At 48.9% G+C, this 15,765-nt stretch overlaps 1 protein-coding gene across 2 annotated transcripts in view; it reads right to left on the minus strand.

Moving 5' to 3' along the window:
- Nucleotides 1-15,299, minus strand: part of MXD4 (MAX dimerization protein 4) — a 38,618-nt gene extending 23,319 nt beyond the window's left edge. Inside the window, exons 1-3 of one of the 2 annotated variants that reach the window (XM_064151570.1) lie at nt 14,292-15,299; nt 13,493-13,589; nt 3,376-3,405 (exon numbers count right to left, since the gene is read on the minus strand). In XM_064151570.1, the coding sequence (XP_064007640.1) occupies nt 3,376-3,405; nt 13,493-13,589; nt 14,292-14,355 (191 nt within the window). In that variant the 5' untranslated portion in view covers nt 14,356-15,299. Of the gene's footprint in view, nt 1-3,375; nt 3,406-13,492; nt 13,593-14,291 lie in introns of both variants that reach the window. The other variant, XM_064151569.1, reaches the window with a different exon arrangement.
- Between the last annotated feature and the right edge of the window lie 466 nt (nt 15,300-15,765).

The following is a 15,765-nucleotide window of genomic DNA, read 5'->3' on the forward strand; positions in this document are numbered from 1 at the left end:
TCAACCTTTCCTCCTAAGAGAGATGTTCCAGCCTCCTTAGCATAGAATCACAAAACTGCTGAAGTTGGAAGAGAGCTTTGAGATCAAGTCCAACCACTCACCTAGAGCTCACAATCCCACCACTGCTGCCAAGCCACTACCACTATACCAGATCCCTCAGCACAACATCCACGCATCTTTTAAATGTGACTCCACCACCTCCCTGAGCAGCCTGTTTCAATGCCTGAGAACCCTTCCTATGAAGTAATTTTTCCTAATATCCAACCTCAACCTTCATTCCATGAAGATCTATGTCTGTATTTGCCACTAGAAACTATTTACATCTTAGTGCTGTTCTGCTTAACCTGGCTGTAATTATTCAAGTATCTTCTAGCAGCTCATCTGTCCTTAGGACAGAAAATTCCCTGCTTTCCTGCTTTTTGTTTCTTTAGGGGCTTTACTGTTTCATGGCTCTGAGATGAGAACCTTAATCAGACAGGCCCATAGCAGGGCTGCCATTAGAGGCACGAGTCCTTACAGAGTTTGACTGTAATGAACAGGCACTGCAATTCTGAGCATGGTATTCTGGGGAGACTTAAAAAAGCAGAGAAAAAAAGGAATTTTCTATATGAATTGCTGACAAACACTTCATCACAACTGTAGGCTAGATTCTCTCATGTAACAGAAGGGTTTGCTGGAACTACGTCTCTGCTTCTGTTTGTGTCCCTCTGAGCATCCCCTCAAGAGCACACAGAAGAGAGCCCCCAGCAGAACATGCCAATTAAAGTGGTGGTGCCAAAGAGCTGAGTCTGCACACCCAGAGAGACCAAGCACTGCTATTCCAACTCATGTCAAAGCCACGGAGAAAAACTCTGCTATGCAGCACCAATGCTGCACCTGAAACAGTCTCAAGTATGTAACTCCCCTGACTTTCTGCTTAGTAGCAGCTCTGGCCACCCTCATCCAGAACACAGAGGTCCTGCAAATGAGGAAGCAACTTCCCTGCCCTCCAGTGCTCAGATCAGCCTACAGACACCACGTGAGGGACCGGGCAAGGAGAAGGATGTGAGCAGCCATCTCCTCTCTTCCTCCTTAAGGAGCTCCTGTGAGATAACCAAGTGTGCCTCAGCCAGAAGCATCACGGCAGTGGTGAGTCAAAGGGACTAGTCCTGGAAAGGATACACCTCCAAAATCAACATCCAGTGCTTCACAGCTGGCAGGGCAGGGCTGCCGCGGGGACAGGCTCTGCTGCAAGGACCAGCTGCCAAAGGGACACTACCGTCTATCTCCCATGAAACTCTGCAAGGTGCTCGATGGATTCTACTGCAATTTTAGTATCACAGAATGAAAATCAGAAGCATGGGTTTTACCAGCTCACCCACCCACACTGCTGGAGAAGGGGGTTGCTGAAAGCAAATTAAAATGACAAGAGTCCTTTGCACCAATGCATCAGCTAAGCAGAACTGTAAACACCTCACCTAGCTTCTGTGAGCACCCATGTGCACATGCAAGGATTCTGCACCAATCTGCAGGTTCTTGCCAGGATTAATAAAACCCTCGGCAGGGTTAATAAAAAAACTGTAGGAGGTAGAGCGAGAAGCAGCAGCTACAAGCACTAGTTGCATAACAAGATATACCTTGCAGTTTACCTATGTTGACCTTGAGATGACAGAGAGAAAAGGTAGCAAGGCAAATACTGTGTGGTCCAGCCACTACAGAGATACAATACAGAACTGAAAGTGCAAACGGAGATTGAACACTTCACAGACCCTTCTTCTGCCCCCGCATCTGCTGCAAGCACTGCTGTGCCTCCTCTACTGTAATGCTTAAACATGTGAAGGCAGAGCAGAGGGAGGAAGGGGCAACTCCATGCTTAGGCTGTAAAAATGACTGTAAGGAAATAATTAAAAAGGAATATACAGTTTGGGTGTCAACAAATCAACAGTGATGGAGTAGGGGAAAATGAAGAAATGGAATAGAGTATCTAGAAAGAGGATTGGAAAAAATGAGAGTGAGAAAGAAACACAACTGGGGCCAAATATTCTTTTTTTTTTCCTTTGAAAGAAGTGTGACTGAAGGACAGAATGTTCATGAATTTATTTTCCTGAACACTCTGCCTTAGCCAGTGCACCATGTTCTGCCCAGTTTGTGAGCTTGAGCCCTCCTCAGTTCCTCTCTTCTCTAGGATGACCACGTGGCTATTGAGGCAGGGCTCTAATTTACTCATATTACAATTAAGCTGCAGGGAAGCATGTAGGCATGCAAGGGAAGTGATGGTCTAGCTGCTACACAACTGCAGCCACAAAACAACACACAAGATAACACCCCAGAGAGTTCAATCATCTGCCATCAACCACGTTTCATGTATTGAGGAGCACGCAAATACATTTAACCCACGTTCACACACAACCCCGTTGCTCTCTTTGGGTGCATGAAACCCCAAAGACCACAAGCTACACAAAAAGAACAAAAAAAACTACCCAAAAGAGAGTTTGTCTTGCTGCCTAAATGGTGAGGGGAAGGTGGTGGTCTTGCAGTGAGAGTGTCATGGCTCTGTTCAGCTAAACAAAAGCCAGAGTGAGGACAGGCACCTTCTGCCCTCGGAGCAGGGTACCCCAGGAGACTGCCTACACAGAAAAACCCATCTGCAAACAAACTCTGATAAGGTAGAACAGAGGCTAAACACTGCCTCCAAAACTGTCCAAGCAGGGATTCTTCCAAAACTCAAGTCTTCAGCCTCCCATCAATGTCCCTGCTAAGAAAGCAGAGCTTTTTCACAGCACTGGACACACAGAACCTGCAGCTCATGAGGTGCTGATTTCTAGCCCACACACAGCTCATTGGACAGGACAAGTACCAGCAAGGAAGCACATGGAGGGGAAAAATGGATCCGTAGGTACTTACATGCAAGATGAAAATTAACTGCACTTTAGGCATACTTTAAAAACAAACAAACATAGAATAACCCTGTGTGACACATTGCTCCCCAAAAATCATCCACCTTAACCCCAAAATGCCCATGCAAAGACATGCCTGCTGAGTGCAGGGGTTTGGACTAGCTGACCTTTCAAGTTGCCCTCCAACCCAAAGCATCCTATGCATTCCATATGCTTCCAGCAAACTGCAGTCAGTCTTAGTGACACTATGGCTACAAGATTAATCAACCCAAAGCTCATTACCAGAGGTGTTTCAAAAACAGCATACCAAACAACAGGGGGAAAAAAAAAGGCCAAATAATGTTATACCTGTTAGATCTGAGTTGATAAATCCCCCCCTCTACTTAATCAACCAATCAGTGCAGAAGCAAATTAACTGGGACAAAATACTGTTCAATAAGCATGGGTAATTCTAATGGCAGGCACACATCTTCTCACTTGCTTGTCTCTCAAGACTTACCTATGCTTTTCTAGTTCGTTGTGTGATGACCTATTAAAAAAAAAGAGAGGGAGAAAATAAATATTAAAGGAAAAATAAACCAAGATTTTAGAATATTTAAAAGCCATTTTTGCCTAAGTTGCAAAAGAGCTCTCTGAAACATGTATTTATAAGGATTATGAAACAGCTTCACTGTTAAATTAGTTCACTTTTACATCCCTTAGATACTTCAAGGTATCAACTTAATTTCCATGAGTAAACTGTGGGTTTGGGGGAGAATTATAATAAATTTGCATTTATTAGCATTCAATAGATTCAGAGACAGAATTGGACATTAAAAGACTGAGCAGGTTAGTAATAAAAACAGCCCACAGGATTTTTATCTGTGAAGAAAAATTATGAGGGGGCAGACAGTGTTAGAAGATCCAAACGGTAACAGGTAAAAGTAAGAAGCACCCCAAAAAACAGCTTTTGAGCCCACGGAGAAGCAGAAAGAAAACCCAGCAGCCAACCACTGCTGGCACTGTTGACATCTTAATGGCAAAAAAAGAGAGGAATCCTCTTAATTCTTGAGTCTACATGCAGCAAAAACATAAATCACAGCCCCTGAGCTGACCACATCAGTATATGACTGTCTTCCAACCTTTTTTTTTCCTCTCCCCAAGTGATGCCTCAGGGTTTTTTTTGCCATTCGAAGGCAGCCCCAACTTCTTGGTGGATATTTTTTTGGTTTTAATGATTCAGCTGGAAATATTAATTTTATTTATTTATACAGCTGAGATTAAAAACATTCCTAAAATGGGAGTTATTGTCACCACTTCAAAACCAGCAATTTCCCGGACTTTTAGTTTTATCCCCCTGAAAACATGCCCAGTACATAAGGATCAAAAGACACAAAGGCGGAGGCAGCTTTTACAACCGGCAGATTACGTCAAAGCAGCTCTGCTCCGACGTGCTGTAACCCCTGCCTGCATCTGGGCATGACGTGCTGGCCCAGGTGGCCTTCTGGAGCTGTCAGTGCACAGAGAGAGCAGAGACATCACAGGGTGAGAAAGTCTCCTGCACAAACGCAGGCCCTGCCTGGTGGCAAAGCCTCCTGCCTCTCCCCGCACACATGGCTGGATGCTGCAGCATACCTAGGTGTTGCTGCTGCTGAAAAGTATCCCTCCAGCCACAGAGAGGGCAGAAGGGAAACAAAGCTCATGCAGAGAAAGATGATGTGGATCTGTAAGGAGATGCAACCTGAGAATCCAATCAACGAACCCACAAACAACTGATTTCAGGCTGGTGCAGCTCCTGATCCTGCATGGTTCAGTGACAGGACAAAAGGCGATGGCTTCGAACTGGAAGAAGCTCAATTGAGATGAAACATGAGGAAGAAATTCTTCCCTGAGGGTAGTGAGGTGCTGGGAGAGGTTGCCCAGAGAAGTTATGGAGGGTCCAAGCCTGGCAGTGTTCAAAGGCAGGCTGGATGGGGTCTCGAGCAAGCTGGTCTAGTAGGAGGTGGCCTATGGCAGGGGGGTTGGAACTAGATGACCTTGAAGGCCCCTTCCAACTCTAGGATCCTGTAATTCTATGAATTAAGCAAAGCACCCATCTGCAAGTAGAGGAAAACTCAAATGCTGACAAGGTTCAGCACTGATGCTTTAGCCACTTGCACCAGAAAGCATCACAGTGTTGTGACCAAAACATCAACTGTGTCAACCATCACCTCACATTTGTTTCTGCAGAGCCTAAGAATTCTTCCTTTATCTGTTTGCTAAACTTCTTGTAACAACTGAACTCAAATCTGTACTCCTACAGTGCCACATCAGTGCTCCTGACCAGTGCAGCAGGTGGGCTGAGTTTGCTGTCATTTACTGCCTTTTGCACCATTTGACCTTAATCAGAGGATATTTGTTTTCTACTCCTACACATGGAGAAAGAGACCAAACATTTTCTCCACAAACACTTCTCCACACCAATATTCACACAAAATGACAAACACTATGCCAAGTCCACCGATATTTATAAAAGCAAACAGAAAGCAAGTTCAGGAGGGAACCATTCTCCCCAGACTCTCCCTGTGGGCCTCTCCAAGGCATAAAGCCACTCTGTAAGAAAGGAAACAATGGCTGCTCTGGATTCAGCCCTACCTGAACACCTCCTGGAATTTTTTGGCAATTAGGTGATTGCTGTAAGTAGTCAATTCTGAGCTGCCTGCTGCAGTAGAGCTCACAGCAGCTCTAGTAAGCATACATGGTGACTATGGTGCTGTGATCATGGCATGAGCAGCAGAAGCACTGGCCAAGCAACTCAGCCTGCACACAGCATTTCGCTGGGTTAAAAGAGGATGCAGTGAGCAGCTGGAAGTCCTTCTCCACCCAGCACACCTACAAGCAGCTCTGGTTCATGGAGGTAATTGTGAGGTATGTTCTGCCAGACCATGTCTGGAGGGGCAGAGCTGCCTGCTTTGCCTAAGCCAGCTACCAAATGGAGCAGCAGCAAACCTGTGCCGCTTTACAGAGTCCCTCATGCCACAAAAGCCTGATTGACACCTGCAGTGTGCAAACACGGGCATCAGCCACGCATTTCGAGAGCTGCAAGGAGGCTGAGCAATGCCCCAACCCTCAGGCCTTAACCAGGAACCAAAATGGGAAGTTTTGCTGTTGTCCTGAGCATTACTTCAGCTACAGAGCAAACTAAATGCACTACTACTAGCACAACAGCTTTTTTGCTGGGTTTGCTTTCAGAAGAGATGGACCTCTTTCTAAATATTGTTTAGTCTCTCCTTCACCACCTACAGCACAGGATATTGTAAGAATGTTCATCTCCTTCTGCTCTTCACACAACGTGAACATAAAAATCACCAGCACTGGTCTGCACACACAGCCCAGTATGCTTCAAAATGGAGTCTTTTATTACTTCAAGGACAGATATAACTAAGAGGACAGAATCCTACATCATACTTCAGAGGTCATCTACTCCAACCTTCCTGCTATGGGCAGAGACACTTCTTAATTAGACTCAGCTGCTCAAGGCCTCTTCCAACCTGGACTTCAACACTCCCAAGGAGCAGACATACACAACCCCCTCCAGGCAACCTGTTCTAGAGTCTCACCACCCTCATACTGAAGAACTTCTTCCTAAGATCCTGTCTAACCATTCAAATCATTCCCCCTTGCCCTCTTGCTAGACACTCTCTCCAGCCTTCCTGTAGGATCCCTTCAGGTACTGGAAAGCAGCTGGGAGGTCCCCCCCAGAGTCTTCTCTTCTCCAGGCTGAACAGCCTCAGCTCCTTCAGCCTATTCTCATAGCAGAGGTGCTCCAGCCATTCGATCATCCTTGTGGCCCTCCTCCAGACTCATTCCAGCAGCTTTGTGTCCTTCTTAGTGGTGGAGACACCAGAATTGGACACAGTATTCGAGGTGGGGTCTTGTAAGAGCAGAGTAAAGGGGAAGAATTACCTCTCCTGACCTGCTGGGTGCAGCTATGTATTGATATAAAAAAGAGAGATGTACAACTGTGATTTGCAGACCAATGGCCAGTGGAACCCTTCTAAGGCAGCCTGCAAGAGAAGCAAGACTTAAGTGTTTAGCTTCACTTCACTATATTTGGTTCTGTATCTCCAGTAAAATTTAGCAAACTCGGGGGTAGCAGTCATGAAAGAAAGGTATCATTAAAAAGGTTCAGATAAAAATAAAGGGGGGAAAGCCAACAATACAGAAATTATTAGCAAAATCATAGATTCAGGAGATCAGGAATGTTTCTGCTTAGACTACACTGTTGACCTGAGACAGCCCTAATATCCCTTTAGCAAATGTTGAGCAGTTCACCAGCTACCAAGGAACAGTTGGGTTTCCTTTGTGAATATATTGTCAGAAGACAACTTGAAAAAAGGGGTAGAAGGCAAGCAAATGTCTGTGCTGGTTTGCAACATGCTGTACTGCTTCCAACAGCACGTCCCCATAGCTGTCCCCTTCCACCACCCTCCCTGCCCTAAGCAAGAATTCTAGCTATTGGATTGAGAGAGCATTTGGCAGATGTGACATTCAGCAGACACAACAAAGCAATCAGGATGGGTGCTAATTGAGATGGTAAGGCTAGCAGAGAAGACATGTCCCTTCTAAGCCAGTTTTCTACCAGTTTATATGAGGGAGTCAGCAGGAAGTGCCCACAATCATTTCCTAACCTCCAGCAGATCAGTGCTCCCTCCCTGCCTGCTGTCATCTGCAAACTCACTGAGGGTGCCCCAATCCCTTAGTCCAGATCACTGATAATGATTAAAAAGTTCCCAGCACTGAGCCCTGGGGAACACCACTTGAGACTGGCTGCCAGCTGGATTTAACTCCAACCCCCACCACTTCTGGGCCCAGTCATCAGCCATTTTTTTACCCACTGGAGTGTTCACCCATCCAAGCCATGAGCAGCCAGTTTCTCATGTGGGACACAGTGTCAAATGCTTGATTAAAACCCAGGTAAACACACTCACAGTCTTCCCCTCATTTACTAACCAAGGTCAGCTTGCTATAAGCAACTTGCCCTTGCAAGGCTTGCTGGCGCAGGCAAGGCTGGCAAGGTGCTGTACAACCCACATGCAGAGGACAAAACTCCACCTAAGGCTGCACAGCACTTGGAGGGCCACCTGCAAACTACACTGCCTGCACTTCACCTTTTGGCCAGACTGAAAGAACGAACAGAGCAAGACGTTTTACAGGGTGCTAAAGGTTGAGTGTCTGCATCCAGTTGCCATTCTCCAGTGTGTCAGCGTGCAAGAGAGGCAGCTCACACCCCCACAGCCTGGCCTGGATGTGGCTGCTGCACAGCTTTCACCTGGAAGGATGCTGATTTGCTTCCAGGGAATTCCCTCTCCAGATCTATAATCTGTTGTGGGATGCATGTGAAAATATTATGGCCCACTACCTGAATCACCAGAATGGTGCAACATGAAACCTGAAGGTAAACACATGTCCTGCCCAGTATTCCCTGCTCCTGGGTGGAAAAATGGCAAGAAAAGGCTTGGATGGAATTAATCCACTAGAAATTACTTTTGCATTTTCCTTATAGCAGAACTGAAGCAGCCCTGCAGATTCAGCTGGGATCTGGGAATCAGGCATCCTGGCACAGCCTCGATGGCAGAGCTCTGGCTTCCAGTTACCTCGTTCAAGTTTGAGCTGCCACATGTTTGCGGTAGTGAGGTCCAGACATGCTTCTAACACGGTGGCAAGTTGTTTTCCTGAATTGCATGAGCACTGCAGCTCCCAGGCAGTGCAGACCTACTGCAGTTCCTCAGGAGTGACAGACTCAGCTGGCAAGATCTGTTATACCGGGACTAAAATGCATCAGTTTTAAAAACAAGGGTGGTGGCATCGGTTGCTTTAGGAAAGCAAGCCCAGAGGAATCAGAAAGTCAGGCAGAAAAGCAGAGGAGCCACGTCTGTCTGCACACTCTGGTGTGCAATGTTTTAGTCTCGGCCTCCCCCAAGCAAAACAAAACAAAAGAAGGCAAAAATAAAACAAAAATTAGGTCCCGATCCCTAAGATGCTTTGTGAGGGCACAAAACAACATCTGCAGAGAGCAAGGGGCTCTTTCTGCAGGCCACAGGGTGACCCTCACCATGAGCCAACATTAACAGAGCAACTCGGACATTAAGCTCTGTTTTCATTTGAAACACCAGACGCAGCTTTCATCTTTTTCTAGCTAGAACCTTTTGTCAGAGCATGGCACAAAGTACAAGTCTATTTATGTAACATATGAGCAAAAATAAAAATATCCATTAATAGATAAAGAAGCCATGTTTTCAAACTGGCATTTATTTTGCTCCCCCTCCTTCCACAAACAGCTCCTAAATGATCAAACCGAACGCACGGCACCACTACCATCCAGTTCCCTTCTCCGCAAGGAAATTTAAACATGACCTCAGGAGACTGGCATCTAACAACAACATTTTGCTTTTTGGTTTACCTTATTTCTGACCCTTTCGTGGCAAAGCAGCTGCCTGAGCTCCCCCGTGGACGAGCACAAAATGCACCTCGCTCTCCAAGCACAGCTCGAGCTACCCCACACCCGGGGAAGGCCAGAAGCAAGCCCAGCTCTCTGCAGGCTAGCTGTGTTCCTGCCAAGGCACCCTGCCTCATGAGCAAACGTCACCCAGCTCCAGGTCTGGGTCGTATTGCTCCTCAGCACATCACACATGGTGTCGCCTGTCCATTGCCTCGCATCAAACAGCAAGCTCGGGGGGCACTTTTCACTGTTTGTTAGTAACGTGTCCAAGGCACAACTGCACTAAATCCGGCTGGTTTATGTCTTTAATTCCAGCTGTGTAGTAGCATGTATTATCTAGACTACAACCACTAGTCTGTCAGAAGAGACATTTATAATACTGTGGTCAAGTGCCCAATCATAACAAGAAGATATGACCTAGGTTTACCTCCCCCTCAAAAGATAATCTTGTGCCTTTCTCTCGTCTCCTGTTGTCTTCACAAAGTAAGAATCCAGTTTCATCGAAGGATTTTGGTCAAAACTACCAGAGGGGAACAAGTCTGAATCTCAGCTGAGGAACTGGCACAAGTGGCAAGACAGAAAGAGAGAAAACAAAGCAGTTTGGTTTGTGTGACACAGGAAAGGGCACGTCATAGGACGCTGAGTGAAAACTCCTCAAATCAAGCCATTCTGAAGTAGAAGTGAAAAAGAAATACCTAAAAATCTTGTCAGACTGCTACTAATAACCTCAAGAATACTGTTTAGCAGCAAACTGCTAATGACCACTTCTAATTCTGATCCATAGCTATCAGTGGACAAAGCAAAAGCACAAAAATTCTTGTGGCAGATTGAAGATTTCTAGATTTCAGTTAATTAAATTAAATTCTGCTGGTGTTTTTCCCTGAATGAGCCCAAATCTGTCAAAATTACTTCTCACTTAACCGCAGTCAAGAAACCAGCAAGCTTTTAGCCCAGGCCTGAGTATCCTGGCCAAAGTGTGGGCAGCCTTCCACTGCCGCCTTCTCCTGTGGGTCTGGGCCTCTTCAATGAGAAAAGATGGAGGTCCCGAGATGCCATCTCTTACACAAACATCATCACAGCAGAGCAAGGAGGTGTTCATCAGTGCCCACGCTGAACAGTCGGGCAGCTGTAATCCACCCCTGCCCGGTCCTCCAGCCTGCAGTGGCCAGTCAGCACACCTGTGCTGGGTATACTGGGACATACTCATCCCCTTCACCAGGCAGGCTACACTGGGGAGAGAATACAGAACAAAGAAGAAGGGTACAGCACACCAGGCTTCCTCACATATGACAGGTTTTCTCCTCCCCTCTTTCCTGATTTTCCAAGAAAGAGAAAGATGATTTTTCATGCTTTTCTGTATCTATAGCTCATAAAGCATGAATAAACACCACCCAACATACATATATGTATCACTTTTTAACCTGATCAGATGCTGCAAGCAGCAGGATACCAAAATAGATAACGAAAACAACAACAAAGCCACTGCAGTTCTGAAACGTGCAGTTATCTGCTCCTTTCCTACTCCTCCATCCTTAAGTACCTATTTTTATATATAAGAAAAAAGAAGCCAATAATAAGGTGCACAATTCAGACACGGATGCAATCACCCCTGCCTGCATCCAGTGCTCCAATCCCAGCATGTCTGGAAAATGGTTGGAGTGGAACAATATGGACAAACACTCTGCCCGGTGGTTCACATTACCCACGACCACTCCAGATCCTCTGAACTTTGGCCAGTCGTCTCCCTCTGTTAATCTTTGAGTTGCTCAGGGAGATTTAACTGTGTTATCAAAAATTCAGAGTCTGGTCTGGGGCTCGGACTGTAGAGCCTATAAGCGCTGAATAACAACAAAAGAGCACTGCCAATGCACCTCCTGCACTTCAGACTGGGTTTTCAAACGTAAGGAGAATTTCTTCTCCTCAAATCTAAGCTCACAGGCAGACCTGAGCAGCAATGGGTACACGCAGGTTGTAGTTGGTAGGTACCACGCAGAGGTGCCCACAGGGCCCTGCTGCACCTCTGTCCCCATGAAAGAGCAGGGTGCTGCATTAGAGCAGTGTGCCTGTTTCCCACCCCAGCCAGCAAACCCAGGGTCCCCGCTGAAGCAGGCAAACCATTGTCCTGGTGGTGGTCACGGCCACCTAAGAAACCATTTCTTTGCAAGCATTATCCTGTCCCAAAACACAAAGGACTCATCTCTAACCTAATCACTGCAGCTAGAGGAAAAGAAAGTGTGAGTAAAGGTATAAACTGCCTGCTGCAGGATGGCAGTTTGGGAGGTTTCTGCTGCTACAGAGTAGGAATCAGAGGACACAACTGAGCAGGTAAACATAAATTCAGGCGGAAGCAGAGCAGCACAGTAACTGCAGAGCAGACCTGTATGTCTCAGCTTTAATAATGCCAGCAAATCTGTAACCAGAAATCTTTTAATTCTGCTATATTTGATAGATTACAAATCCTCTCCTCAAAAGTCCCAAAAGCAGCTTACAGTTCAGACAAATAACTATTTTGCAGTGGATGACAAGAGACCTAAGAATGGAAATGATGGAATAATAGCTCTGTAACTAACACGGATTTCTTGAATGAAAGAGACAGGAAAGAAGAAATCCGTAGGATTCCATGAGCAGTTTACAGCTGGAAATCCTCTGAGTCCTGCTTAGGTTCACTGTGGATCTTTTTAAAAGGCCACAAGCATACTTCATAAAAAAGCCACTAAAAAGCTTCAGGACCAAAGTGTCTCAGGAAACAAAACATACCCCCTGCTTTTGATGACTTGCCTTTTAAAAACAAACTGATGTCTTCTCTATGCTCTGAGTTGAGACAAAGCATTCAACTGAAGCCCCCAAAGCGTAGCACTACTGCAATTAACACACACGCACCCCTCCCAAAATGGTTGCTCTGCCTGGAGCAGGGCCACAGGGGAACAATTCATTCCCCCTCGGTTACCTCCAAGACGCACCACTCGGCCATGTAGGCATGAGCAGGGTGCTCACGTTTTTCTCAAGGAGCTCAGCAGCTTTCGATTTCAGTTTGCACCTGTACTGCCCCACGAGCAGCACACTGTCCCACACCTCCGCAGTTCCAGCAGCCCCAGCTGCCAGCTGAAGAAGCGAGAGCAGAGACTCCCTGCTCCCTTGCAAAACAAGTCACGTGCAAGCCGAGTTCATTTTAGGCTATTCTACAGAAGCCACCATCCAGCACCACCATGCAGAGCATCGCTGCTCCGGGCAGACGCAGGCCCAGCCGGGCACGATCCCTGCCTCCTCTCTCAAGCAGCCCTGGAAGAGCAAAGCAGAGCAGAGGACTGGAGGAGTTCCCAGGCAGGGGCCGGCACTGTCCCTGTAAGACAGCCTCCTGCACGTACACAGCCGCTGCCCCAGCAGCAAACAAAGCTGCAGAGAGTCTGCGCACAGCAGCTCCGCTCATGCCATCGCTGCACAGGTAGCGGCTGCGGGAAAAACAACCAAACCACCGCCAGAAACAGGCGAGTGATGATCGCGATAAATAACAACCGAGTCATGCACTTGGATGGAGCTGCATGCGGCGTGCGGGCGAACGGACGGGCTGGCTAGCAACACAGCGGCGCAGCAGAAGCCCCAGAGAGGTCAAGTTCACTCCGACACCTTCTCACTTAATACCTTCAGGAGAAGTTCAAGTGCTCGGGTGGGTCTCCCCCCACCACCCCACATGCTTCCCCTCACAGAGCCCAGCGCCTGGCTGCAACCGGAGGCTGCATCTGCTGGGGCTGCGATGGGGGAGGCGGGCAGATCGCTGCCTGCGGTTTATAAATAAATGCTGGGGTGAGGGGGGGGGGAGTGGAAATTAGTGCCATGCAAAGAGAAGTCTGAGTGGCGATGATGGTGTTGAGATCTGCGGGAGAAGCCGCCGTCGGTGAGCGCCGAGCAGAGGGAGCGATGAGGGCGGATGGTTTAGAAGTGCAGTGAGTACTAAGGAGATGGTGTACGCGTGGCAGTGTTTATGTGAGAGATCAAAACAGAGCCAAGCCCATCCAGGGGAAAAAAATGGCGACTACCGGGATGGAGGAAACTAAGAGACTGGATTAGTTATTATTTTTAATAAATGTATGCACTGCACATAAGCTAGACAGGCTGGAAAAGCTGCCGATTCATTCTGAAAAAGCGGTGCGTCTATTACCTGTTATTCTGGGATTTTCTGGCCATGGTGCCTGCCTTTGTTTTCTTTCTGGAATAGTCACTATCGAAGGGTAACACTGATGCATAGCCATGTTCTGCTTCTAGGGACAAAGTCAGCATTAGTGGCAATATATTTTTTTTTCCATGCATTTTTTTTTCCTCCTTTGCAGGAACGCTAGGGTAAAGAACAGAATTCTTTTTTTTCCGGTTGATTTGTTTGGATTTCATTCTGGCATCTCTTTAAAAGAAGCGAGACCAAACCCGAAATAGCACAACTTGATAAACCGAAAGAAAAAAAAAATAATTAAAAAAAAAAAAAGGGAAAAAAGTGCCGAAATTAGGAGGATTATTTTAGTGCACATTAAAAAAACGAGGCGGATCATGCAAACCCTTGTCACGCTGCACTGGGGGGAGGGAGGGGAAGAGAAGGGGAGGCACTGCCATACAATTAGCGACAGCCACACACAGAGAAGTGTGAGGTACCCTGAGCGCTGCCACATACACACACCATCCCCAGACACAGCTTGACAGAAAAAACAACCCATTACGGGGCATTTCTTATCAAAAACAGGCCAAGAGATGAGCACTGTTCCTCCCCCAGCGCGGTGCCTCTGGAGAAGGCCGGGTGAATCCCGCACTGCCCGGGCAGGTAGGCGAGGGGCTCAGGGCTGGTCCCCTCCGGCCCAGCCTGGGCCGCCCACCGCTGCCGCCGCCGCCGCCGCCGCCTCCACACAACAAAGGCCGAGAGCGGCTGGGAGCGCCTGCGGGTGACTGAGTGACTGCCCGCCTGCGCCCAGTACCTCGGTCTCTTCTCTCCAAGTACTCGGCCGCTTCCAGGAGGATTAACAGAGAGTTCAATTCCATGGCTGCCTGTGCAGAGCCGAGCCCTCAGCCCCCCGTCGCCCTACGTCGCGCACCGCGCCGAGTTCACGCGCGGGGGACTTCCAAGCCCCTGGTTATAAGGCACCTCGCTCTCAACCTACATTTGACACACAGGAGACGGGCAGCCGGCCCCACCAATAGGGAATCGCCATTCGGCGCGGGGGCGGGACGCAGAGAGGCAGTCGGGCCAATCGCCAGTCAGAGCACACCCCGCACACCCCCCTTTTCCTCTGGCTGGGGCAGGGAATGTTGACAGATCCGCATCGCCGCCTCCGATTGGCTGGCCACTATAGTAACAATTTAGAAGCCGAAGCTTAGCAACAGCACGTGGTGGCCCGTCCCCCGCGCTCGCTGACTGGTCGGATTCTTGCATGTTAAACAGGGACCGGCTGGCGATTGGTTCAGCTGGCGGTATGCAAATGAGGGCGGGGAAGGGACCAATGTGCTAGGAGGCGCGTGCCGGGCGGCAGGGGGCGGGACAGCAGGGAGGTGGGGGCCAATGGGCGGGCGCAGACGAGGCGTTGCCGTGAGGGAGAGGCAGGCGGAGGGGCGGGGCGGGCCGGAGCTCCGCCCCTACATGCTGCCGTGCGGGACACGCTGCAGGGTCCAGCGCCACGGCGGCTGGGGCCGCCGGTACCGAACTTAACAGCAAACCGCGGGCTAACGAACTGTGAAATAAAGAGGAAAAGCAACCCAACGACAAAAGGAAAAAGGCGGCGGGGGGTGGTGTGGTGGGGGAGCCGCATAGCCAGGCCTGGGGAGCAAGGACTCCCGGGGAGAAAAGCAGCTTCCGCCATAACGGCGCCTTCTCAGCGCAGCTGCAGGCTCCAGCCCAAACACTGCTGCATCCCTGCCCGGCCTGCGGCGTCTCCGGGCGCAGGACGCTGCTCTCCAGACCACCCTTCGCCGGGCACGTGTGCTTGCAGCGGTTCCCTCCCGGGGCACAACCCCCTGGACCGGCCAGATATCCCGCCTCTACCGGGCGGGCCGCACATGCGCGGTGCCGCGGGGGCGGTGTGAGCCGCCCGGACTGGCGCACGGCTGGGTAGGGAGCGCGGCTAGGGCTCACCGGAAGACACGCTTTCGGCGGGCTGCTGGCTATGAGGTGGTTGTGGCACGGCCGCGCCGCCCCTCGCTCCGTCTATCCGGGAGCTGCCTTGAGCCGCGTCTGCTGCGCCCTCATCGCCGGGCAGTTGGCTCCTGACTGGGAGCATGCTGCGCAGTGCAGACCACAGGGAGGGAGGCGGTGCTCGGGGTCCCGGGTAGCCCCAGCAGGCATCAGGGCAGCAAAGGTTTCTCATACATCATAAAGTAGTTTTTGTTGGAAAACATATTTAAGATCATCCAGTCCAACCTTTCTCTCTACAAAGTCCGGTGCTAAACCATGTCCCT

This window comes from Pogoniulus pusillus, chromosome 11 (assembly GCF_015220805.1).
Source record: "Pogoniulus pusillus isolate bPogPus1 chromosome 11, bPogPus1.pri, whole genome shotgun sequence".
Taxonomy (NCBI): domain Eukaryota; kingdom Metazoa; phylum Chordata; class Aves; order Piciformes; family Lybiidae; genus Pogoniulus; species Pogoniulus pusillus.